The 26,306-nt window shown below is 31.6% G+C and overlaps 1 protein-coding gene across 1 annotated transcript; it reads left to right on the forward strand.

Moving 5' to 3' along the window:
* The first annotated feature begins 299 nt into the window (after window positions 1-299).
* On the forward strand, window positions 300-17,242 carry LOC139524876 (uncharacterized). The gene is made up of 8 exons (XM_071320015.1): window positions 300-415; window positions 831-1,020; window positions 9,432-9,628; window positions 11,055-11,102; window positions 11,442-11,505; window positions 12,926-13,447; window positions 14,218-14,307; window positions 16,072-17,242. The coding sequence occupies exons 3-8, from the start codon at window positions 9,443-9,445 to the stop codon at window positions 17,145-17,147; spliced, it is 1,986 nt and encodes a 661-aa protein (XP_071176116.1). The 5' UTR covers window positions 300-415; window positions 831-1,020; window positions 9,432-9,442; the 3' UTR covers window positions 17,148-17,242.
* The last annotated feature ends 9,064 nt before the right edge of the window (window positions 17,243-26,306 follow it).

The raw sequence follows: 26,306 nt of genomic DNA on the forward strand, positions 1-26,306 counted from the left end.
GTGATCACGTGCACTATACACATTTCATTTATATTTAACATCTGAAAGTTTCATCGTTAAAGTCAAGGGGTTTGAGTCATAAGGTGTGAAATCAATAGTTCATAAACAATCCAGATAAAAAAAAACAACAAAATTGCTGTCATTTTGATATTTTTGTGAGGTTTTTTTTCCATAAAAATCTACTTATACCGCGTATCATTTTCCAAAATTTGACCTAAAACAAAAGACTAAAAGTAACCTTAAAACTAAAATGCATAGTTTACTTCCTTCACCGTATTTCAATTCTGGTGTCTATCATAAGTTTACTAACAACCAATAGGTTGATGCTACTGCTGGTTTGAGAGGTTTACCACCAGCCCAGTAGTTATCACTTCTGTGTTGACATGGATTAACTTTGATATGATCATGATTATGGGTAAACATTTACTTTTTCGAAATACTAGGGATGTTCTACACCAGAAATAGATTACCTTAGCTGTATTTGGCAAACCTTTTGAAATTTATGATCCTCAATGCTGTTCAACTGCGTTTTTTCTTTGGCTTTAGTTATTGTTTTAGTCGAACGTTACTGATGGGTCTTGTGTAGATGAAAAGCGCCTCTGGCGTACACAATTTAACTGGCGTACACAATTTAATCATGGTATCACTGATGAATTTATTTACTGAACAGTGTGACGATTATTTTTATATGAGAATCATCCCTACATTTTACCAGCTTCTTACGTTAATTTGCATTGAGAAAAATCGCATTTTATCTTACTGACTAATTTTATATTTGCGATATAAGAATGTTGTTTTAACTGTAATTTGTCATTGGTTCTGTTTTTTAGATTTTCATCCACCGAAAATTAATATGTGTTTTCTCAAAAGCTCACGTACGCAAGTGTTCGTCAGATAGCTGATATTGACATGTACTCAAGTGGTCATCAGATAATTTATATATAACACTAAAAAAAGGATAAAGTGGTTTATACAAATACATCAGATGTATATTGATGGCTACGGGATTGAAAATTTAAGGTGAGTTATCTTTATATAGCGATTTTAAGAAAATACAACCATCACAGGAATCATACCATCACTTGCTGGGTTTTTTTCTGTGCTGTTCGAAAAAAGTAAAATCACAAAAATACTGAACTCCGAGGAAAATTTTAAACGGACCTAATCAAATGGCAAAATTAAATGATAAAACACATCAAACGAATGAACAACAACTCTCAAATTCATGACTTGGTACAGGCATTGTTATGCGTTTACTTTACTACATTGGTTAGAGGTATAGGGGGAGGGTTGAGATCTCACAAACATGTTTAACCCCGCCGCATTTTTGCGCCTGTCCCAAGTCAGGAGCCTCTGGCCTTTGTTAGTCTTGTATTATTTTAATTTTAGTTTCTTGTGTACAATTTGGAAATTAGTATGGCGTTCATTATCACTGGACTAGTATATATTTCTTTAGGGGCCAGCTGAAGGACGCCTCCGGGTGCGGGAATTTCTCGCTACATTGAAGACCTGTTGGTGACCCTCTGCTGTTGTTTTTTATTTGGTCGGGTTGTTGTCTCTTTGACACATTCCCCATTTCCATTCTCAATTTTATGTTCAAATGTAAAAAATGGTGGATTGAACCTGGTTTTATAGTGAAATGTTCTTATAGAGTAATATATTGTAAATTATTAATTTTGATATACATTCTTTTTTTACTATTTAATTATTGTTTTTGTTGTTGCAATTCATGAATGCTAAAGATTAAATAGACATGAAAAAACGAGTAAGTTTTAATATCCATATTAATCATTTGTCAAAGTACGTTTTATAGATAAAATCCTTGTACATAAAGAACATACACCTTTGTAAAAATGTCCAATGAATCGATCGTTTTATAAAATATTTTTGGTTCTAAGATGAAATTATAAGTGATTTAACTATCTTATATATTTAACCTTTTATATCAGGTTCTGTCCCCCATGGTTATTTTATCTGTTATAACAAGGGCTTGAATGGATAATCGTGAACTTTCAAATTGAAAACAAATGTGCATGGTATGTATGATGATATTATTCGAAAATAATTCGTATTTCTTTTTATTTTCAATAATTGATCGGAAAGGGTGCACACAATTCATACATAATCTGGTTCACTTTGTTAGATGAGGGAGGTTTTTTCACAAGAATCATCGAGCATTCTTACAAATTCGAAGATCAGTAAGAAAAATATACAATGAACACATGAAAATGTAAATGAACAGTACGTAAATGTGTATATAATAATGTCAAAAATATATTATAAAATAATAAAGATTAATAAAACAAAGGTAAGTAACACAATTCAAAATTTGGTGACTATGTGGAACGCATCTATCCAATCGAACTAGAGATAAAGGATACTACAGATACAGTTAAGTCGGCTTCATATCTTGACTTACATCTCGAAATTGACAATGAGGGTCGGCTGAAAACAAAACTTTACGACAAAAGAGATGATTTCAGCTTTCCAATTGTGAACTTTCCATTTCTTAGTAGCAACATTCCAGCAGCACCTGCATACGGGGTATATATCTCCTAATTTATACGATATTCCCGTGCTTGCATTTCCTATCATTATTTTCTTGATAGAGGTTTGCTGCTCACAAGGAAGCTATTAAACCAAGAGTTCCAAATGGTGAAGTTGAAATCATCCCTTCGTAAATTTTACGGACGCCATCACGAGTTGGTTGACCGTTATTGAATAACCGTTTCACAAATGATATCGGATATGTTCCTTACGTCGTAACTACAATCCCCTTCCCTTTCATGAATATGACCTACCGAATTAGACTATTTACCGGATTTGTAATCACATAAGCAACACGACGGGTGCCACATGTGGAGCAGGATCTGCTTACCCTTCCGGAGCACCTGAGATCACCCCTAGTTTTTGGTGGGGTTCGTGTTGTTTATTCTTTAGTTTTCTATGTTGTGTCGTGTGTACTATTGTTTTTCTGTTTGTCTTTTTCATTTTTAGCCATGGCGTTGTCAGTTTGTTTTGGATTTATGAGTTTGACTGTCCCTTTGGTATCTTTCGTCCCTCTTTATCTTTTTTCAATATTATTTGCCTGAGGTGAACATGGTTAGATGACACAAAATATAGAATTCACCGTAAAATATTATGAATACTAACAAAAAGAGCATCATGTAGCTAAGCAATAAATAGTTTTAAAAAAAGATACACAAATATGTGTTCTTTATCATTCACTGTCATGAACATTTACTATTTACTAATTTGATAGCATTTAGATGATCTTAGATGGTGAGGTACATACCAATTTTGCAATCGAAAATCCAAAAATGAAGAACACTTATTGTTACCAAAAGAGGAAAAGTAAAACTATAGTCCGCCAAACACTACACAGAATAAGTAATACGAATTCAACAACACGCGCCCGTGATTAGATAATATAAGTCATAAAAGATATCTATAATGGGTTTTTTTTTTATAAAACAAATCTCACTTTGAGAGGAGACAACCACTCTCTGCTATATACTTGTAAATTTTAAATTTTTCATTGAAAAAAACACATGTACGAATTTTACTGTTCAGTAAAAGTGTTTATGAGCACTCGGACTGAAGTCTTTGGAGACTGATTTGACAGAGAGAAAACATCGTTTACAATCACTATGCTACACAAGCATATGCTTTTTATATTATATTTATATATAATAATTAACTTATATAAACATGTACATAATTTAAATGATAACATATATAGTATGTTATGAGTTACAATTTATGACTAAAATTAGCAAAGACCCACCGAAACAACATTTGATACAAAAATTTAACAATACTTTTAGATATGTGGATGATATATTGGCTCTCAATAATGACGACTTCAGTATGTAAAGTAAATAGATTTATACTGTTGAACTTACTTTAAATAAAGCTAATACTAACAATGACCACTGCCCTTTCTTCGATCTATATCATTAACGGGAAGCTTAATACAAAAATTTATGATGAAAGAGATGATTTTTCATTTCCTATCGTTAATTATCCATTTTATATGGTGACGTTCCCTTGTCACCATGTTATGGTGTTTATATATCTCAACTTCGCTCGTGTATGTAACAACGTATTAGATTTTAGCGAAAGAAATTTATGTATTACTGAAAAATTATTACACCAGGGTTTTCGATATCACAAACTAGTCAAAACATTTACTAAATTTTATCATCGGTATAAGGAAATAATTCGTAAATATAACTGAACATGCAGACATCTTATATACGTTCAGGTATTTCACATCCAATCTTTTATGGTATTGTTCTTTACAAAGCACTAAAATGTCAGTATTCACCTCAAAAGCTTACAAAACCTTTAAACAGACTTATTAAGAAGGGATATAGTTACGATACTGTTGTCAGGTCATTACAGATTTCATATTTTGGCTTTAACATTGATTCACTTATAGGGTCTTTGCATCGGAACTAAACAGAAAAAAACAGTTGTTGGCAAGACACGGGTTATGTTCTTCTCATATATTTTATTATAGTATGATACTAAGCCCCTAACGGGAGGGATTGTGCCTGATATTCATATGATGAAGACATAATCTTTCAGTCAGTTAAATTGAGGTCTGGAGCTGGCATGTCAGTTAACTGCTAGTAGTCTGTTGTTATTTATGTATTATTGTCATTTTATTTATTTTCTTTAGTTACATCTTCTGACATCGGACTCGGACTTCTCTTGAACTGAATTTTAAGTGCGTATTGTTTTGCGTTTACTTTTCTACATTGGCTAGAGGTATAGGGGGAGGATTGAGATATCATTAACATGTTTAACCCCGCCGCAATTTTGCGCCTGTCCCAAGTCAGGAGCCTCTAGCCTTTGTTAGTCTTGTATGATTTTTAATTTTAGTTTCTTGTGTATAATTCGGAGTTTAGTATGACGTCATTATCACTGTACTAGTATATATATTTTTTAAGGGGCCAGCTGAAGGACACCTACGGATGCGGGAGTTTCTCGCTACATTAAAGACCCATTGGTGGCCTTCGGCTGTTGTCTGCTCTATGGTCGGGTTGTTGTCGCTTTGACACATTCCCCATTTCCTTTCTCAATTTTATTGTATTGAAAAAGTCGACAGGATTACTGTTTAACGTCAATGGCAAGTTGAATTTTGGAGTCTTCGGTTTGTTCCGTTCTGGGATGAAAAAAAATTGTCAATGTTAGACTAAATACATATTAACCGAAGATATCTTTTTGATTTTGATGTAAAAGATTTTCTTATTCAAGAATTTTCATAAAAAAGATTATGCAAAATATCTTTTCTTATTTATATTGCTGAAACTGAACAATTTTATAGTCAGCCTTTCTTATATGGAAAATATTTTATTTCATTGTTTTATGAGTGAATTATAATTATAATCAGCCAAAACCTGCCTATTTGAGGACAAGTCTCTAAAATTTTGTAACATGTAGTTCATAATTATTACATCTGTGTTTTTCGCTATGCACATCTTTTAGAATGAAATTCATAACAGTGTAGCTATGGCCATTCATTGACTGGGGAAAATTAGGTGAACGTTCGTCTGTAATGCCAACTGCTCACGACGTACTTATCATAGAAATTTAAACTGTGAGGTCACCAAAGGTTCTAAACGCCTAAATAAAATAATTAAAAATACTAATCAGGAATAACTTTTGTAATTTGAAAATAAATAAAAATGGCCTTCAACACGGAGTCTTGGCTCACACCGAACAGCAAGCTATAAAGGTTGAATACTTAAAATTCTTTACTTGATTTTTTGTTATGGTTTGACCATCAATTTTCCTAATATGATATCGCACGTTCTTTCAGATTATTTTTTTTACTATATTGGCTTTAAAAGTTACAATGCATGATGTCGTCTGTTTATGTAGTTCATATGTGTTTTTCGTTTCTCGTTGGTTTTCCTGTTTGAATGGTTTTACACTAGTATTTTTGGGGCCCTCTATAACTTGCTGTTCGGTGTGAGCCAAGGCTCCGTGTTGCAGGTCGTACCTTGACCTATAATGGTTTACTTTTATGAATTATTACTTGGGAGGAGAGTTGTCTCATTGGCACTCATACCACATCTGCCTATATCTATCTATATCAATAAATTTTTTTCCAACAAAAGAATACATCACAAGAATATAAGTTTTGTAAGAAACGTGAGAAATTGTGTTGGACGTGAAGATAAGGCAAAGTGACAAATATCTGAAAGAATGAATCGTTTTATGGTATTAAACAAAGAAATCAAATGATTTTTTAATTATCCAGAACTCTTCACAAACAAAACCCACATGTATACGCATTGAATAAATAGTAGGCCATTCTTAAATGATCACACCGTAGAAGTAGTTGTGCTCTTAATCAATGAGATATTTTGTGAATTAACCCCATCAACTTAATAGTTTTTTTTACAATGGATAAACCTATTTTTTTATTATTATTAAATAATATCATCTCTGAACATTATTATTCTTATAAATGACACGGTTGTATGTGATGATTATAATAAATATTTAAAACAAATTCCTTTCAAGCTTTGTAAAAAGAAAGTTTCATTTTATGTATCGGAATGTGTAACAAGTGAATATTTCAATCCCCACTGGAAGGCCTCTGACAGACTGGGTGAGCATAAAATTATAGCCGTTGACAAACAAGTTACAACCTACAAACGTTTTACTGTCGACCACACTGTTATGCAATTAATTCTATCTCAATTTATGCATCTGAATTTTTCAATTACATATTCGAAGTTTAATATTTAAGACATTGAAGTTTATTTTGTCTTTTAAGATTTATAAAGTTAAAATATATTGATTAGTAAAATGTAATTAACTGATACACAAATGAATTACTGTGATATCAAAACAATTCCCACTTGTCACACATTTAAAAATCTCAATTGTACTTCAAACATCTTCCAAATTGTCCCTCGTACTTTTTGTCTGTAATTTTAAAAAGTGGGACAATCGGTAATACACACTGTTGCTTTGCCTACTTGGGTCACAATTTTGAATACGAGATCTGTAATGGAATTTTATGAAAATGTCATACAAGTGAGCGGTTTAGCTAGTTATAAAACCAGGCTGAATCCACCAGTTCCTACCTAAAATTATAACTGTAACAAGTCAGGAATATGACAGTTATTATCCACTCGTTTGATGTGTATGAGCTTTTGATTTTGCCATTTGTTTAGGGACTTTCCGTTTTGAACTTTCCTTGGAATTCGGTATTTTGGGGACTCAATTTTATTTGTAATCGATGCGTGGAAACATTATCTATATTTCAATCAAAATAAGAATGAAGAAAATAATGATAATAACAATAACAATAATCATAATAAAATAATGATAATTATAATGATAATAAAAATGAAAATGATAATTATAATAATTTGATAATAGAAACAATATTTTAATACAAATAATGATAATAATTATAATAATTCGATAATAGAAACAATATTTTTAATACAAATAATCATAATTATAACAATAACAATTATTATAATAAGAACTATTATAGTAATGATGATAATAACGATAACTATAATGATAATGTTTATAACATTATCGTTGTTGATAATAACGATACCGATTTTGACAATAACAATAACTATCTTGATAATAACAATATTTATATTAACAATAACAATACTTATATATATATGGAAAATCAATCTCCTGGTAAACTTATTATGAAGAGTTTAGCAGTAGTCAATATACACGGTTGTTGTATTACGTACATTAAAATGACTTTTCAGCTTGATAAATAAAGGAGGTAGGGCCAATTTGTCCGGATTTTGTTCACAATATTTCGATTTACATATATTATGATATGTGTGAAAAATATTAAATTTAACCCTCAAAAAGGATGAAAGTCCAATATGCGGAATTAAAGGTGTTTTTAGGTGGGAAATACAGGGAATCCCCAAAGAATATATAAAAAAGAAGATGCCAATGAGACAACTATCCACAACAGACCAAAATGACACAGACATTAACAACTGGTCACCGTACGGCCTTCATTTCAAACAAACAAAAAAGTTATGTTTTTCGTGACTGCGGCAATTTATACTAAATTTTCCGTCAAAAATGAATTTGGTTTAGGGTGTCCTGTTTATATAAAAAACAACTTTTTAATGAAAAACTTGTAACAACACTAAATTGTACCGATATAGCTCCTTATTAAGAATATTATGGTCAAGTATCACGGTGGCTCAATCAGAAGGGCATAGAACTACGAATGAAATATTGTTTTCCTGCTAGGGTTGGAATCTCGCACAGACGTTTTGCATTTTCTGTGTTGTTATATTAAATTTGTATGTTTCTATCATATTTTTTCGGATGTTTGCTTAATTCATAGAGTCATTCTGGTTCATTTTGACTATATAGTATAAATCATTTTATTAAAAAAAAACTGTATCGCTTATTGTGTGCATTTCTATGACTGTCCATACTCTTGACTTACTTTCTATTCATGTGTTTACATTAATAACATATATGCAAGGAACAACTGCCGTCAAACTGAAGTATGTGCCTATACATAACCAATAACACTAGAATTGATTCTAAAGCAAAGAATCCCAAATGTTGCATGTGTCATATACACATAACATAAATTAAGGCCATTGTATATAAGTTTCAAAACAACACAAACAATTTTTTCGAAACTTTTTTTGAACATGGTATAATATGTAACAAATGCAGGCAACAGCAATCAGTTTTGTCGCAAATTCACTAACTGTGTAGATACTAGTACTGAAATTCTTATCACCGTCCCTACACCAGAACCTAAGTCATCAGAAAATAAGACAACACCACAGGACATATCAATTACACTACAAATCGTGATTGTATAGGTAAAATATCAAGAAGCTGTTGCATCTGTATCACAACAAAGGGCCGATTTGTTAAAAAGCCAGAAAAAGTCATATAACATGGGTTAGTAACACAAGGTGTTCTATGGCCAGCTAATGTAAGATGTTCTCCGGTTAATATATATATTTATTATCTTATAGACGATAAAACATTAAAAGACCAGGACAAATACAGATATACATATATTCAGAATGAGAAAAACAACATCCCATTTGAATTTGTTCAATATTATTTGGCTTCTTGACAAGTTACGTAGTATGGTACCTTATGCGCATAAAAGGTGTTAACAATTAGATAAATTTGTAGGAATACCTGTTCAAGGTATGAAAATAGATGGTGTGACGTATTTTAATGTACTATAATTAGCATATATCGGGCTATTTAAAACATGATTTACCTATCTTATCGATACAAAGAATTGAGTGGAAATTGGCCATACCTCTGTGTGTCTTCATTCCTTTATGTGAAATAAATTGCATAATGTAGTCCTGAATTAACAAGTAATTTTAATGTAATTATGTGTTCGGTTCTTTTTTTGTCTTCTACAGATACAATTGATATGATGTCATCTGTTAAATGGAAAACAACGATATCGTTTCAAATATATAGCCAGTATAAATGCATATACATTAAATTTGATTATCCACCAAAAGAGACAGATTTTCATGAGTTCAAAGTGCAATTAGTGGAACTTGACAAGGCGGGGTATGACGCGAAACTTGTAAAATCTGTCAATATCATACAGGTATGTATTACATTTTTGTAAGCTGCTTCATATATTTTAACAGCGTATATTTACGTGCTCTCTACTAAAAACACTTATTTGCGTTTTGGGTATCCTGTCTCAATAAGTAAAATCAAAATGTATAGTTACTTTAAGGAAATGTTTCTATTCCTTAACCGACTTTGGCTATACTATTTGTTCATTTTATTTTTGTACAAGTTTTGGATTTTCCAATATTTTGGCTTCGTGCATCACTGAATAGACATATATTGTCGAAAAACCAATGCTGACAAATCGGTTCCATTAATGTTTTTACTGCTTCTTGATCTGTACCTCTGCTGGTGAACTGTTATTACCCGAGGCTACCACAAACCCAGTAGCCATGGAAGTTCTTCGGTACTGGCATGTAAATATGGACATTGTGTTTTTAAAAATGTGCCGTTACAAAATTTGGAAATTATCTAAAATTAAGAAACATTTGTTTGTTTTGTTTACACATCGTTATCAATATAATTGAATTTGATGCGACTGTCATACAAGTGAGAGGTTTAGCTAGCTTTGAGACCAGATTTAATCCACCATTTTCTACAAAATTCCTATACCAAGTCAGGTATGACAATTGTTATCCATTCGTTTTCAGTGTTTGAGCTTTTGATTTTGTTATTTGATTAAGGACTTTCTTTTTGAATTTTTCTTGGAGTTCATTTTTTTTTTACTTTTTTTCTTCCTTGTGTAAAGCTCTGAATCCTTGGTCGGCTTTGGCCTTACTCTTTATCCTGTTTGTTTGTTTTATAAACTCTTCATTTTAATCGGTTCTTAATTTCAAATATGTCTGCCTTGAGTATCACTGAAACGGCAATTGTTGTTGAAATTTGCATCTGTTGTAAAAAAAAAATGGTAACGTTAATGTTATCATAAAGAGTTACTTTATTTTCTAAACGTGAATTCATCTTTCTCGAATAATTATCTATCAGCTGTATCTGCATAAATCTGTTCGTGTCTTAGATCATACAATGCAAATAACTATGTTTCTTTTTTGACATCAATTTCTTATGATTAACCTTTAACTCATGTCTTAAATTTTAAGCCTGAAGGTCTTGATATACTTTTAATCACAAAACTTACTTTTTAAGTGATACTAGGATTTCAGATCACAATACAAAGATATATTTTTCCGGCCATATTTTCAATTGATTTAAACTACATTATACAAATGACTCTTATTGAACGACTTATCAGACACATCCTTAATGAATGCATAATTTGTTAAGATAATCAAACATTATAAACATAAAGTATTGGCATAAAATTTAACATAGATTATACGTTTATAAAAGAGGGACGAACGATACCAAAGGGACAGTCAAACTCATAAATTGTAAAAAAAAACTGACAACGCCATGTTATAACTTTATAGCATTTATAACTTACATGTTTTATCTTCTAGAATGAATACGTTTTTGACAAATTGCGGCCAGGTCGATACAAAATAAAAGTAAGTACAGAATATAGAACTTAATTTTACTAATTATATTAATGAGGGGGTCACATTCAAAATTTAAAGGGCAATACAATGTATAAGGAATCAAGTACAAACTCGAGAATCAAAGAAGGTTTGTGGACAAATAAGATAAGTGGAATCGCATTAGCTCAAAAATGAAGTTTGGATGAGTCGACAGTGTAAGCGTCTCAATATGCGTTTCCACATTCATTCTTAATGTCACAAAACTAGTAAGAAAACAATCGGCAAATGCAAAGATCAGACAAGTTATCTTGTAAAAAGGATATGCGACTGTTAAAAACAACCACTTTTGATTTGTCATCTTTTGTTAAGGTTGGACCCCAAAATTGCAATGCCTGTGGTTGGACTGCAACAAGACCTCTCATAATAGAAAACAGTAAGTAACAATCTAAGACACTAGAACTAGCATTTAAATAATGTATGTGTTATTGATAAACGGGTAATTAAGAAGTTATTAACTAATAAAATTGAGAATGTAAATGGGGAATGTGTCAAAGAAACAACAACCCGACCATAGAACAGACAACAGCAGAAGGTCACCATCAGGTCTTTAATGTAGCGAGAAATTCCCGCACCCGGAGGTGTCCTTCAGCTGGCCCCTAAACAAATATATATACTAGTTCAGTGATACTGAATGCCATACTAAACTCCAAATTATACACAAGAAACTAAAAGATAAAATAAAACAAGACTAACAAAGGCTAGAGGCTCCTGACTTGGGACAGGCGCAACAATGCGGCGGGGTTAAAATGTTTATGATTTCTGAACCCTCCCCCTATACCTCTAGCCAATGTAGAAAAGTAAACGCATAACAATACGCACATTAAAATTCAGTTCAAGAGAAGTCCGAGTCTGATGTCAGAAGATGTAAACGCTATTAATTGATTGTTTTGATACTCTTGATATGGACAGTAAATTTATCGAAATAATGTCTTGTGAAGATATAAACACTTCTTTGTCATATGCAATTTTTAAATCCTTTCAGACGCGAAAACCATTAAACTATTAAGCACAGGAAAATTTATCAAGCAATTATATTTAATGTTTATATATTATAACCATAAACAGTGACTTTTAACTTAAATAACTTTGATAGTCATTTTAAAAAAACATTTACTTTTAAAATTTTAATTGTGATAACTAATATTTCTATTTCTATTTCTTATTTTTAAAGCTCAGAGTGATGTTCAGTAAAAAATTTAAATCTTTTCTTGATTTTTAAAATTTGAATCTTACACATACAGACTAAAATAACTTGTTTAGTTAATTCTTTTGACATTTAGATTTTAGGTCTCATAAGTCTACATAAGGCTGGATATTTGGTCATTTTTTTTGGTGTGATGTTAATGTAATTGTGTATAACACATTTTATATACATGTCTGAACAAATATGTGACACTATGATAAAATAAATCATTATTATTGAAAGAGAAATCTGAAGTGTCGCCTTTACATGGTGTATATTGTTCATCGAGTTGTCATGGAATATAATTCTGTTGTAATATAAGTTCGAAATTGATACAGTTTTGGGTAATTAAGTCCCCTGGAACAATATTACAGTATTTATCTCGGACAGGATAATGTGTTTAGAATATTTGTTCTAATATTACATTTTTCAGATATTATTCTATTTTAAAGACAGTTTCATTTATGTTCTTTTTTTTAAAAGGTGACAAAACAGTAGCTTTTAAATTAGTAGATACATGTATATAACTTCCTAATCTAGTTCTCATTCAAATGTCTACAAGTGTTTCACTACTATTAATGGTTTATTATTACTATTATTGTTACAAAAGTACCTTCGAAGAACATAGCATCAGAGGGAAATCCATACCCAACTACTGAGAGCACACAGACAACTACTTCGTTACCAGTAACACCCACAGGGGAAATAACATCACAGGAAAATCATACCGAAAAAGACACAAAATTTGCTGAAACGTCTGCATCGTTAGCACATACCAGTACTGACAGCACATATACTACAGCTTCGTTGTTAGTTCCACATACAGGGAAACGTAAATCACAGGAAATTCTTTATACCGAAAAAAATGCAATCATTGCTAAAACTTCTTCATCATCAACACATACACAGAACATAACATCTGATGGAAACTCTTATACCACTATTGACACCACCCATAATGCAGCTTCATTGAGATTTGCATATACTCGGGAGATAACGTCTTTGAGTTCAGTTTCATGGACCAATCAGAAAACAGGAATTGTTGTTGGTGCTGTACTTGGATCTTTACTTGGTGTATTGCTTGTATTTGTTTTGGTCTACAATGTGTACATTAGTAGGAAAAGAAAGCACGGTAAGTACGATACAATGAGTTGAAATATTAGATACTATATTAAATGTTTCTTTGATTTGACATAATTTTAACCCAAAACAAATCTTCCTAACAAGTATATTTCAAGGTTTTTTTTATAGAACTATTTGCGGGTGCAATTTTACATAGCAGTAGGTATCGGATTTCAATACAGTTTGAATTCTTTTTGAACCACTAATTTTTATACACATGCTTAAATAGCTTTGTATCAGAGTTTATTTATTCGCTCAACAAAATAAGGCTAGATTTACGAACTAGGAATATAAATGAGTTAATGTAAGAAGCGAATGTGACAATATAAAAACCTTAATGTTCAGCCAAGAAATGCCAATTATAATATTAATAGTATAAGGTTGTAGCCAATCAACAGCAAATAGGGAAATCAGGATTGGATTTTATATTTTGACAGAATACATGACTGTTAAAAGTGGATAACGTAAATAATTAATAAGATCTGTCAATTCAGTTAATACCGAAAAAAAACTACACGACCTCGCCTGATACAAAAAACGATCGAATTTACAGTTTAGTCCCTCCTATCATTTCCAGGAGACAAGTTGAAGAGTACACTTATATTTTAGATGAGTTTTTTACTTGTATATTTGAATTAATTGATTCTTTAGTATTCTTCTCATTTGAAATGAGACTTTGATATGAAATTTATGAAACAAAAACTTCAAATTGATATAATGCTCAACAATATTTAAGCTTGTAAATGTAATAACCATACAATTTTAAACCAACCTTTTCAGAGCTTAAAAAGATCGATCTAGAAACGCCAGCCAAACACGAAGAACCCTTGGATACTACCATTAGGACTTATGCCATTGACGAAACTAACGGTTAGTTTATTTGATACAATAGCATAAAAACCAGAGCAAATGACAAGTTGAAAAAAATACAATACCAAGGCAGAAAAGAAAAAAATGACGAAAAGATAAAAAAACAAAGCATAAATCACAGCTTCTTGATTTTCAATAAGGTCGCAACGAGTTTTGGAATCCAGTAGGCGTTGTTCATATCTAGGCAAGCAGATGTTTACATTATATACAACGGATTATAAATTTTTTTTTCTATTGGCTCGATTCTCCGACTGAGCTAGAAATAAAGTTTTATCATTTGGGAATATATCGAGAGATTTGATGTTAATATCAAAATTATCTAAATGAATGTACTTTTCTTTCTCATTCAAAGTTTCTTCTAGTTATTTGCAAATGTTTTCGAAAGATCCACAGTATACATTAATTGGAAATTAATGTTAAAAACTTTTTTGTCTGTGATACATCTCCTGTATACGAATCCCTAACTTTAAGATTTCAATTTTCATTAGGTTTTGGTGTATATTTCAATTCATCAGATCATAGCAATGAATACCAACGCAGCTTATGTCTCTTTATTTGCGCATTCTTTTTTAATCGGAAAAGATTTGGTGTATATTCATTGTTCCATGTTTTGTTTTAAGTGATGCTACTTCTAAAACTTCAGCTTCCTTATCTCGATTTTAGTGCTTGTTTCAATGATTTAGACAATCTGCTGTCAATATATATGCTCCATAGCTAACTTGTTGATCTACCGATCGTTTAATAGATTCCCCAATGCCACCAGGAATTTCCTTAATCATGTCCTGATTCGTGAAAGTTACAGCAAGCACCAGTAAATCCAAGCTCAAATGGAATGGTTAAAAGTAAATAGAAATTATTTTGTTTGTCTATAATGACTTGTTGATCCATCGTTGTAATAATGTAAGTACTCAACAAGTGGAAAAACGATCTTTGCTCTCCTTTATAAAAATGTGGTATGTGTGGCAAAATTCTTGGAGGATTATGTATTAGGGAATCCGAGACTCGACAAAATGGACAGATGTTATTCATATCTCCGGTAACATAGTAACCAATTGTGGTAATGATGCTCCAAAACGCATCGACTGAATTCCTTTGACATCTTGCATGAGTAGTTCTCTAAAGTCTACAAGAATCATACATTCAGTTTCTTTTGGAGTTTCGAAATGTTTGTACTAGTTTCTGATATTAAACAGATGGCGACTGAAAGGAGGTCTTAAGAATCGTAAAGTTTTTCTATTGCCTTTTCGACAGAAGCGCTTTCTTTTTTCTTTACTTGAAAATAATTTTCCTCGGAGTGCAGTATTTTTGTGAATTTACTTTTTACTACATTAGCTGTATTTGGCAAAACTTTAAGGAATTTTTGGTCCTCAATGCTCTTCAACTTCGTACTTTATTTGGCATTTTAATTTTTTTTTAAGTCGAGCGTTAATGAAGAGTCTTTTGTAGACGAGAGCGCGTCTGGCGAAAATACAAAATTTTAATCCTGTTTCATTGATGAGTTTATATACCCTGTTCAATAGTCATCAATCGAATAAGCGAAAACAAATCCGTGTCATAAAACAAAACCGAGGAAAACACAAACTATAAGAGGGAAATAACGGACAACTGAAACACTGAATTGCAACAAAAACACCAATTACAAAAAACAAACTGTGGTTGGATCGATGTTTTATTCTTTTCATAATGAAATTCTTTATGTTATTTCTATTCAAGCTTATGTTGTTTTGCTTCTAAAATTATTTGAGGAAATTTTCTTTTATCCAGACGATCTCCTCAATTTTCCTAAAGTATACGTTGTAAATTCAGAAGACCATCTACCACATATGAAGGTTGTCGAAGCCTTTGCAAAATTTCTAGATGTTCAATGCCACTGCGACGTAATTTATGCTCCATGGTGTCTCCGTGAATATCTAGATAATAAACCTAAATGGATCACTAACTCAATTGACACGGCCGATTTTGTCATTATTGTGAACTCCAACCTAACTTACCATCAATTCAAATCCTGGAAGAACCAGAAAAAACAATTTGGCAAAACAACAGACTCAAATCAATCGTTTGATTTGTTTATGCCACCGATAAGTCAAATTACTGAACGTATTAGTAATGTTAACAATCCATTCAAATGCATAGTTGTACATTTTAGTTACACTGATGATAACTTAACTCTGGACGAGCTATGCACAGGAGCAGACTTTTTAATTCCAAAACATATTCACGAGTTGATATGCCAAATACATCAAATGGATACCCGTCGTGTCGGTTATTGTAGTATTGGGTATTTTGCAGATCTTTTGTCTTCCACAAGAGAGGGGCAAGATTTGACTGAATGTATCGCATCAGCAGCAAATTATGATGAACAACTGACCAATTCGTCAAATAAATATTTTGGAATCAATGGGAAGGGTGAATATGGTATTGATGTTCACTTTAATTCGTTTGAAAGTGTGGATTGTAATAAACTAAACAATGAATCCTTCCTTGATTACAATATAAGTGCACACATTCCGCCAACTTCTCAAAATCAAAACAATGTCACTCAAGACAACGCACTTAGGCAAGATTCATTCGAAGACAATAATGCTGTTGCTATAACAGATATCTTGTATCATCAAACTTTACAGAATTGTTATTCGTTGAATGATAACTTCAGTTTTAAGGCCCCAAGTGATACTGATAATGACGATGTGTTGAGTCAGAACTTACACCAACAAATATATGATTTAAACAAAAGAATGATGGACCCACGCTACGAAAATGATATGTTGCCTTACTGCCAACAAGCAGTGGAGTTAAGTCATGAAGATGAGGCCATAAGCTTGGGTGGTCAGAGCGTCTGAATCTTGAATTAACATTTAGTCTAGAATTGTTGAAATGTTAAATTCAAGTTCTACTGTACTTATTATATTCTTTCAAAATATCTAAACGTTTATCATTTGTCTTATTTTACCAGTTAAATTATGAGAAATACGTTCAAATACATGATTAAACAGAAATAACTGTGGAATTTATAAATAATTTATAATAAAAAAACGAACAACTTTCAAACAAACACACAAAAAAATCAAAAAAAATCCAAGAAAACAAAAACGTCTCCAATTAAAAAATAATATAAATCTGAAGAACATGATGAAGACATAATTTTCCAATCAGTTTAAATGAAGTCTGGAACTTGCATGGCAGTAATGGCTAGTAGTCCTTTGTTTATTTATGCATCAATGCCTTTTCGCTTAGTTTCTTTTGTAACCTTTTCAGACATCGGACTCGGATTTCTTTTTAAAAAAGAGTTTTACTGTTTGTATACTGTGTGTTCGTTTATTCTACATTAGTTAGATGAATGGTGAAGGGTTTAGATCATGTTTAACCCCACCGCATTTTTGCGCCTGTTCCCAAGTCAGGAGCGTCTGGTCTTAATTTTTTTTTAATTTAGTTTATCTATATTTTTTGGAGTTTAGTATGAAGACAATTTTCACTGAACTAGTACACATTATTTGTTTAGGGGTCAACTGAGGCCAATCTCTGGTTGCGGGAATTTCTCGCTGCATTGAAGACCCATTGGTGGCATACAGTTGTTATCTGCTCTGTGGTCGGATTGTTGTCTCTTTGACGTAATTTCCCATTTCCATTATCAGTTGTATTACAATTTAGAGTATGTAAATTTGTCTTCTTATGTGAAATCAACAAAAAAAAGGATATAAAAAGACAAGCTGAATACAAATAAGGTAAAGCCATTAGAAATTAGGAACTTAAGTTTCTGGTAAAAACAATTTTATTTGAATGAAGAATTTAAGAAAAAAATGTTATAAATCATGTCAAAACCGCAGCACCTATTACTGAGGTAAAAATACACTTCGCGACATGCGGTTGCCCATCAGTGGAATCGCAACTATCAGTCTTCGTAATTTTGAAGAAGTAAGATATATGGAATAATTGCCAACGAAATAAACTCTTTATTGGGACCATATAAGTACATAAAATGTAATAACTATATATATAGGTAGCCATACGCACTTTAACAATTAGTAATAGACCTATTGCATAGTCAGCTATAAAAGGTTATCAAACGTACCAGGATTATAATTTAGTACACCAGACGCGCGTTTCGTCTACATAAGACTCATCAGTGACGCTCATTGCAAAATATTTATAAAGTACAAAGTTGAAGAGCATTGAGGATCCAAAATTCCAAAAAGTTGTGCCAAATAAAAGGCCTCGAAAAGACAAATGTAAAAAATTCAAACGAGTAACCTTATCTATGTTTAAGCAATGAACGCAATACATATATGATATACGACATCTTACATGAGTAGTTCTTTGAAAATTTTGCATGAATCATACATACAGTTTGACTTGAGGTTTCTTCGAGAGTTTTGAAATGTTTATACCGGTTTCTGATACTAAACCGTTGGCGACTGAAAGAAGGTCGTAACAGCTCTTAAAGTTTTTCTATTGCCTTTTCGACAGAAGCACTTTCTTTTTCCTTTACTTTGATGTGTATTCGAAGACAATAATGCTGTTGCTATAACAGATATCTTGTATCATCAAACGTTACAGAATTGTTTTTCGCTGAATGATAACTTCAGTTTCAAAGCCCCAAGTGATCCTGACAATGACGATGTGTTGAGTCAGAACTTACACCAACAAATATATGATTTAAACAAAAGGATGATGGATCCATGCTACCAAAATAGTATGTTGCATCACTGTCTACATGCATTGTAAAGTTACGAAGATGAAGCTATAAGTTTGGGTGGTCAGAGCGTTTGAATCTAACATGGTTTAAAATGTTATTTTTAAATTTGTATGTATCACATAGCAATTTTACTAAAATCTGCACATATATTTTATTATGTCTTTTTTCAGTTAAACTATGATTAAAGTACAAAACATGAAATACTTAGTCTTTTCTATCTCAGAGATAGATAAACTCGGCTGTATTATGAAAAACTTTCAGGACCTTTTGGTACTCAATTATGTGCATCTTTTTTTTGTAGACGAAACCCGCGAATGGCGCAAATACAAAATTTCAATCCTGGTATCTATGATGAGTTGATTCGAGTATACATAAAATAAATAAAAAATCTAGAATCAACTATAATAGCTGCCGCGTAAATGATGAAAAAGCAGGACGTTTTTGGTTTTACCAAGTCGAGGATCGAACTCATAACCTCTAACAGTTGAGACGAGCAAAAAGTAAAAAAAAAATACCGACTCTGAAGAAAACTTTTAACGGAAAGTCCCTAAGCAAATGGCAAAATCAAATACTGAAACACAGCAAACGAATGGATAACTCGTTACAGGAATTTTCTTATGGAGAAAATGGTCTTTTAAACCTGGTTTTATAGCTAGATATATCTCTCACTTGTTCATGCAATTCTATCATATTGACAACGATATGTGAACAAAGCAAACAAAAATAAAAGGTAAATATGTCAAAAATAGGGGTACAGCAGTCAACATTGTGTTCTAATCTTCATCACTATAAAATCAAACAAATATGTCAACAACAAAAAACCAAAAATGCATATTGACAAAGCACATTAGCAGAAAACAACACACAATAATACAATGATTAACATAGCACATGTCACAATGACGGATAATGCCAAAATAATATTATACAATAAAGGTAACAATTTACTAAGACAAATAAAAGCATACACGTTATCAAAATGATTAACAACGAATGTACCTAGAATCATTACTTCAAGACCATCGTGTCTTATTTGTGAAGTTGATACGGAAAATTCATCAACACGGTCTTGGTATTATAACCAGATTATTTGCTGGGTATTAAGATGAAGATTCAAGTCGGTATAAAGTTTAACAATTTAATAAACGATCCAACAAGAATATAAACGATGTTACAATATTGAGTCCGGTGTTTACGGTTTAAGAACCTATCTAAAACTGAATATAAATTATTTTTAAGAAGTATATAAAACAGAATAATTTAGAAATACATGTAACAACGGATTAGGCAATTATTGTCCATTGTTCAGATAATCTGCTAAAAACTGTCTTTGACACGTAGATACGAAGTCCATTATCGGATTAGTAGAAACATACATTTTAAACCAAAGATAATTGTGTGGGAATATTTGAGCTAAAAATGACAATTGAAAGATATAGTAATTAAAGTCAGAAAAATGATAGTCCAAATAATTAGCATGCTTTTCGTCCGGTCATAGTATTATCCAATGAACATTCTTTTAGAAAAAAAGACGAAACGTTCTTTGACACACCCTTGGAACATCAACTTTCTACTCAGACGTTGAAAAAGTCCATTAAAAATCAAAAAATTCGAATTGGGTTCCATTAGTATAATATTAGAAGAATATTTCTATTATTTTTTTCCTCATTTTTGTTGAGCCTGCGATTAACAGCAAAAGTTAGCGAGACACTGGGTTCCGCGTAACCCTTACGAATAAAAAAACAACATGTGAAACTGATTTCATTTAGTAATGTGAATTCCTGTATTATGGCGAACTTCGGGTGAGATCATGACTGCACATCCCAATACATCGTTTAGTAGTGTGTCCTGCAGAGATAGGACGTACTGATACGGTGAAAGGCACAAGGGACATGAACTATTGGTATAAGTATCGAACTCGACCAAGAACTTGTTAATTATTGCTTTTTTTTATTATGATGAAATCAAAACGGAAATGAAAGGTGTATTTTCAATCTACACCAATTTCATAATATATTAAAGATATCAGAAGATGTGGTGTGAGTGCCAATAAGACAACTCTCCATCCAAGTCATAATTTGTAAAAGTAAACCATTATAGGTCAAATTACGGTCTTCAACACGAAGATTTGGCTCACACTGAACGGCAAGCTATAAAGGGCCTCAAAAGGGTGTAAAATCATTCTAAACAATGGCATAATCTATATAATAAAAGAGAAACACTTATGAACCACATCAACAAACCACAATAACTAAACATCAGGTTCCGAACTTAGAACAGGTGCAAACAAATGCAGTGGGTTTAAACTTTTTGATAGGCACCAACCTTCACCCTTACCCGAAACAATAGTGTAACATAACAACATAGAAATGCACACTATAGAATATCAATAAAATTTACTTGACTCAATCAATAGAAATATTAACACAAGTGAACATACACTGAACGAATAAATTTGATCTATGACACATTGTAAATACAAAATCAATAAAATAAGAGTAAATAAATGAAACAAAAAAGGCATCAGAGACTAAAATCAACGAAAACACAACCAAGGGATTTAGCATTTTAACATGGACAATAAATCTGATATGAATTAAAATAAAATGTCTTTTGGAATATCCAATCATCTATATCTGTCATAGATTGATCTTAGATTATATCTTTCAGCTAAATTTTATAACAGTTCGATGCCCTCATAAGAAAAATGGTTGACTGTTATATTGAAGTTATATATAAATATTATAACTTCAAGATAATAGTCAACCATTTATTCGTATATATGTATATATCCGCTAACCGAGTTCCTGTGTTTCTTAATTAAATGCACCTCCAGTATTTGATATTATATTTAAGAAATAATGAAGTGGTATATCAGAATTGATCATATACGTATGGGTACACAATAGGTTAATGACTATAGGGTTGAAAACACTATTAAAGGTAAGTTTTTTTTTCTTTAGATTTTACAGTAAGAACATAACCATGAGGCATTCTACCACTTACCATTTTCTGTGTTCTTCGAAAAGTTGATAATTGATAGTAATAATGTACTATTATTAATTAATGCAATCCACAAAACGAAATAATAGGACATTTATTATAAAATACATTGATCACTTAATATCAAGATTCCGTCAACAAAGTTCAGATATGCTTATTAGAACAGGAATTTTAATGGCTGAACTTGATGTTTTGTATGTATGTAGCTGATATTGTTAGAATTAAATCGTGACGTGCACTACCAAAATAAGTACAAATATGACATATGAGAGAGAATTGAAACGATAGTCTTTGGACATCCTTTCAAAAGCTTGGGGTTGGTATGAAAATTATTGCGCAGAGCGAATGATCTGCTACGTCATAATTATAATAACATAAAAAAATTATGAAAAGATAATACATAAAGTAATGAATTAATATTATGGAGAAAAAAAACATCGTCGGTTAGTATCAGCTGCTCGATTTAAAATTGCGACCACAGTATATTATTCACTTTTTAAAAAAAATGTCATAAAAATCAAGGCAATCATGTTGTGATAAAATAAACATAACGTCACATTTTGCAAACTTCATAGTCATAAACTCCAGACGGAATCGTCTCTTTTAAATGTAGGTTGATATTTGTAAAGAACAAATTCTTAAAAACTGATGGTATCTATTTCAACGCAGTTTTTCTTGAAGTCGCAAATACAAAAGAGAAACATGAGTGTTATTTGAAAGATTTGCTTTTTTCCTATTCTTCAGTTGAAAGTAGTTGAACGAAACTTTATCTCAATTTGAAAATCTGCGACACTCAAATTTTTTGACGCCATACAACAATCACTATTCGTTTGTGGCGTCAGACATTTTCTAGTGTGACGTTAAAACTTTACGAAAACCTTTGTCATTTCCCGTATGGATACAAATAGCTATCAAATGCATATAGTTTAAATTATCAATACAATTGTATAGGCTTTTTGTTCTTTTAAAAAAAAAAATACTGTTTTTCTTCAGATACGATTAATATGATGTCATCTGCTGAATGGTACCAACCAATCCAATATTATATTAGCAGCATAGAGAAATTCATATACATTAAATTTGATTATCCACCAAAAAAACCCAGGTTTCGATGAATTCACAATACGATTAGAAGGCATGGGCCAGACTGGTAGTAATTTGAGACTAATAAAATCCGTTAACATATTACAGGTATTTAAAACTTTTTCCAGTTTCTTAGTCTTTAGTTTACCCTTCTAAGTTTTGTTTTTTTTAATTTTGGTTGTCTTGTGGATTGTCTTTTCTTTTATTTTGGACGATACGTTGTCAATATATTTCGAAAAATGAGAGCTGAATGTCTCATAAGTATCGTTCGCCTCAGCCTCTCCTTATGATTTATGGCTGCATGTCTACCAAAAATCGTAAATTGAAACTGTTAAAAAATGTTTAGATATGACAGCATGTACGTTTAAAACATTTAGGACATATCTTAAAGGGTATCTTAATTTGCCGGTGGTTTTTGCATAAATGTGTTTGGATTGATCATATTTAACTCTAGTTTCAGCGCATTCATTCAATAAATTTCATATTGCATAAGTTAAGACTGTAAGGGTTTATATTTGGATCCATGCATAAGTCACATATACTGACATGTTAAACAACCAGAGGACATACTAGCATCTCAAGACAGGCCGATATACCGTTAGTCTATTTCATATATACGTGTGTGAAGTTGAAGACCAAATGTTGACCTTTACATATCTTTTGATTTTACGCTGTCTTATTTAGGTAAACCATTCATAGTTCTGAGAATTTTAAAATAATCGGAATAAATAAAATTGAGAAAGGGCACGGTGTCAAAGAAACAACAATCCGATCAAAGAGCAGAACACTGCACATTGACACAAATTGTCTTCAACTCAGTGAACATATCCAGTACACAAAGGTGGGCTTCAGTTGGTCTTTTAACGAAAATGTAAACTAGTTCAACGAGAGGACGTCACAATTAACTCCGAAACATGCGAATGAACAAAATTAGAAAAAAATTACTTATTACTAAAACAGGCTAGAGATTTCTTAAATTGGGACAGACGCAAAATTGTGGTGGTGTTAAGCATGTTTTAGGTCTAAACTTTTCCCCTAAGTTATATATCTCGAGCAAATGGTAAATTAGAAAAAAAGGCAATACGCAAATCGATGAAAAAATTAATATGTTCTTGAAACCGATTTTATAATCTTCTTTGTATTTATATAGCGAACATTTAACACAACAAAAAATATATAATGTTTTTATTGGTACTAACATTGATTTAAAAAAAAAATTAAAACATAGATAAAACATATACTGCGATATATTTACAGATAGTATGCGAACTAGGTATCCTATATCCTGACATCACTGTTCACAAGGTCATGTAATTCTCAGACTTTTTATGACAGCTTTATACTAAATCCGTTGGATGAGTACTGATAGATGCTCAATAGTCAGTGAGCACATGATTTATTTATCGTAGCTTTTAACTTGCATTCAGTAACTGCAGTGTTTGGTGTCTATTGTTTTTTGTGCCTCGTATCGATCTTTCGAGTTAAGCCAATTGTTACTGATTTTTAAAGATTGATTTTATCTTGTGATTTTACACAACTGGTTCATGTTGGAGGGATGGTTAAACGCGCGTGAACATGTATAACCCCACCACATTCTGTTTTAAGTCATGAGCCTGTATTACGGTGGTTGTCTTAAACTCATGTTTGTTTATCATTTTATTTTCGTCAAATGAATTACAGAAAACGGCCAAACTCAGTAAAGAAACCGTATGAATTTGTTGAATAATCAAGATTTCTCTGAATTTTCTACTAAAAGTTACTTTCATTACTTTTAAAAAAATCAAATATTTACAGCAATAACTTTACTTTCCAGATTAAGATATTTCAGTAGCACCCATGGAAACTCTACACAAAAAATGACGACAAATTGGATGATTTTTCTTTCTGCATTGTTAATTTTCCTTTTTTGGACGATGGTGTTCACTTGGCTCCGTCTAACGGTGTTTATATATCACAACTAGTTTGCTATGCTAGTGTCTGTAGTGACGCATTTGAATTTCAATGAGCGTAGTTAATGTATTACTAGTAAATTATTAAGTCAGGAATTTCGTCACAACAAATTAATTAATTCCTAAATACTTCAATAGATATAAAGATTTTGTTTTCAAGTTTGACTCTACCTGTAAAAAAACATATTTGAAACGAAATAGCACATCCTAATTTTTACGGTAAATAGTTATCAAAGGTACCAGGATTATAATTTAGCACGCCAGACGCGCGTTTCGTCTACATAAGACTCATCAGTGACGCTCATATCAAAATATTTATAAAGCCAAACAAGTAAAACAAGTAAAGGTAAAGTTGTTAAACGAGCCAAGAAATTCAGACACGATTCTAATAAACTTATGAATCGTTTTCGCTGACTCTTGCGTCTTCACTAAATCCATTGGTTGTTTGAAGTGTACTGATTGATATTGTAGTCTAAGATACATAATTTTTTGTATAAGTTGTTATAGGTTTTGAACTAGCTATCAGTAACTGTTAATACTCTACCCCACATCTTGAACAACAAAAATAATACATGAAGTACAGATCTGAGAGGTTTATTCCTTGAATGCCAACATCCTTTAATCTACCGACAATTACTTCGAGTCTTATTTTTGTTGTTAAAGATGTGGGGTAGATATATACCCTGCCACGTCCTGTCTATGTTTTGTTTGGTAATTTCTTCTTATCGATATGATGAGTTAAACCTTTTTCTTATTTTTAGGCCTTTAGAATTTCTTTGGCAAATTATATGTTATTGTCATACAAGTGAAAGGTTTGGCTAGCCATAAAATATGATAGTATCCACCATTTTCTACATAAGGTAATGTATGAACCAATTCAAGAATATGACAGTCGTTAGTTTGAACTTTTTTAGCTTTTGTATCGCTATTTGATACAGAACTTTCCGTTTTGGAGTGCTTTTTTTAATTATTTTACTTTTAATGATTTGATTCATTACATTAAAATAAAATAACAAATTCTTGTTAACTTTAAAAAAATCTTTATCTGAAAATAGGAACGCAAGTTTCCTAAACACAGAAGGCAAACAAAATACATGTAAACAGTATGGTCATTGAAGGAATGATTCTTCATATGTGTGTCTTAATGTCCTTATTTAATGCAGGTGAAAGTATATTGCATAATAAAGTAATTAATTAACCATTTTTATTAATTAAGTTTACATTCGTTCTGTACACTAAAATATAATTTATCTGCAGATATCAATGTTATG

The sequence above is a fragment of the Mytilus edulis genome, chromosome 1 (genome assembly GCF_963676685.1).
Source record: "Mytilus edulis chromosome 1, xbMytEdul2.2, whole genome shotgun sequence".
Lineage (NCBI taxonomy): Eukaryota > Metazoa > Mollusca > Bivalvia > Mytilida > Mytilidae > Mytilus > Mytilus edulis.

Coding starts and splice junctions, on each gene's coding strand:
- LOC139524876 (XM_071320015.1), top strand. CDS start 9,443: ATGATGTCATCTGTTAAATGGAAAACAACGATATCGTTTCAAATATAT. Junction 9,629..11,054: donor AATCTGTCAATATCATACAG/GTATGTATTACA, acceptor TTTATCTTCTAG/AATGAATACGTTTTTGACAA. Junction 14,308..16,071: donor TGCCATTGACGAAACTAACG/GTTAGTTTATTT, acceptor TCTTTTATCCAG/ACGATCTCCTCAATTTTCCT.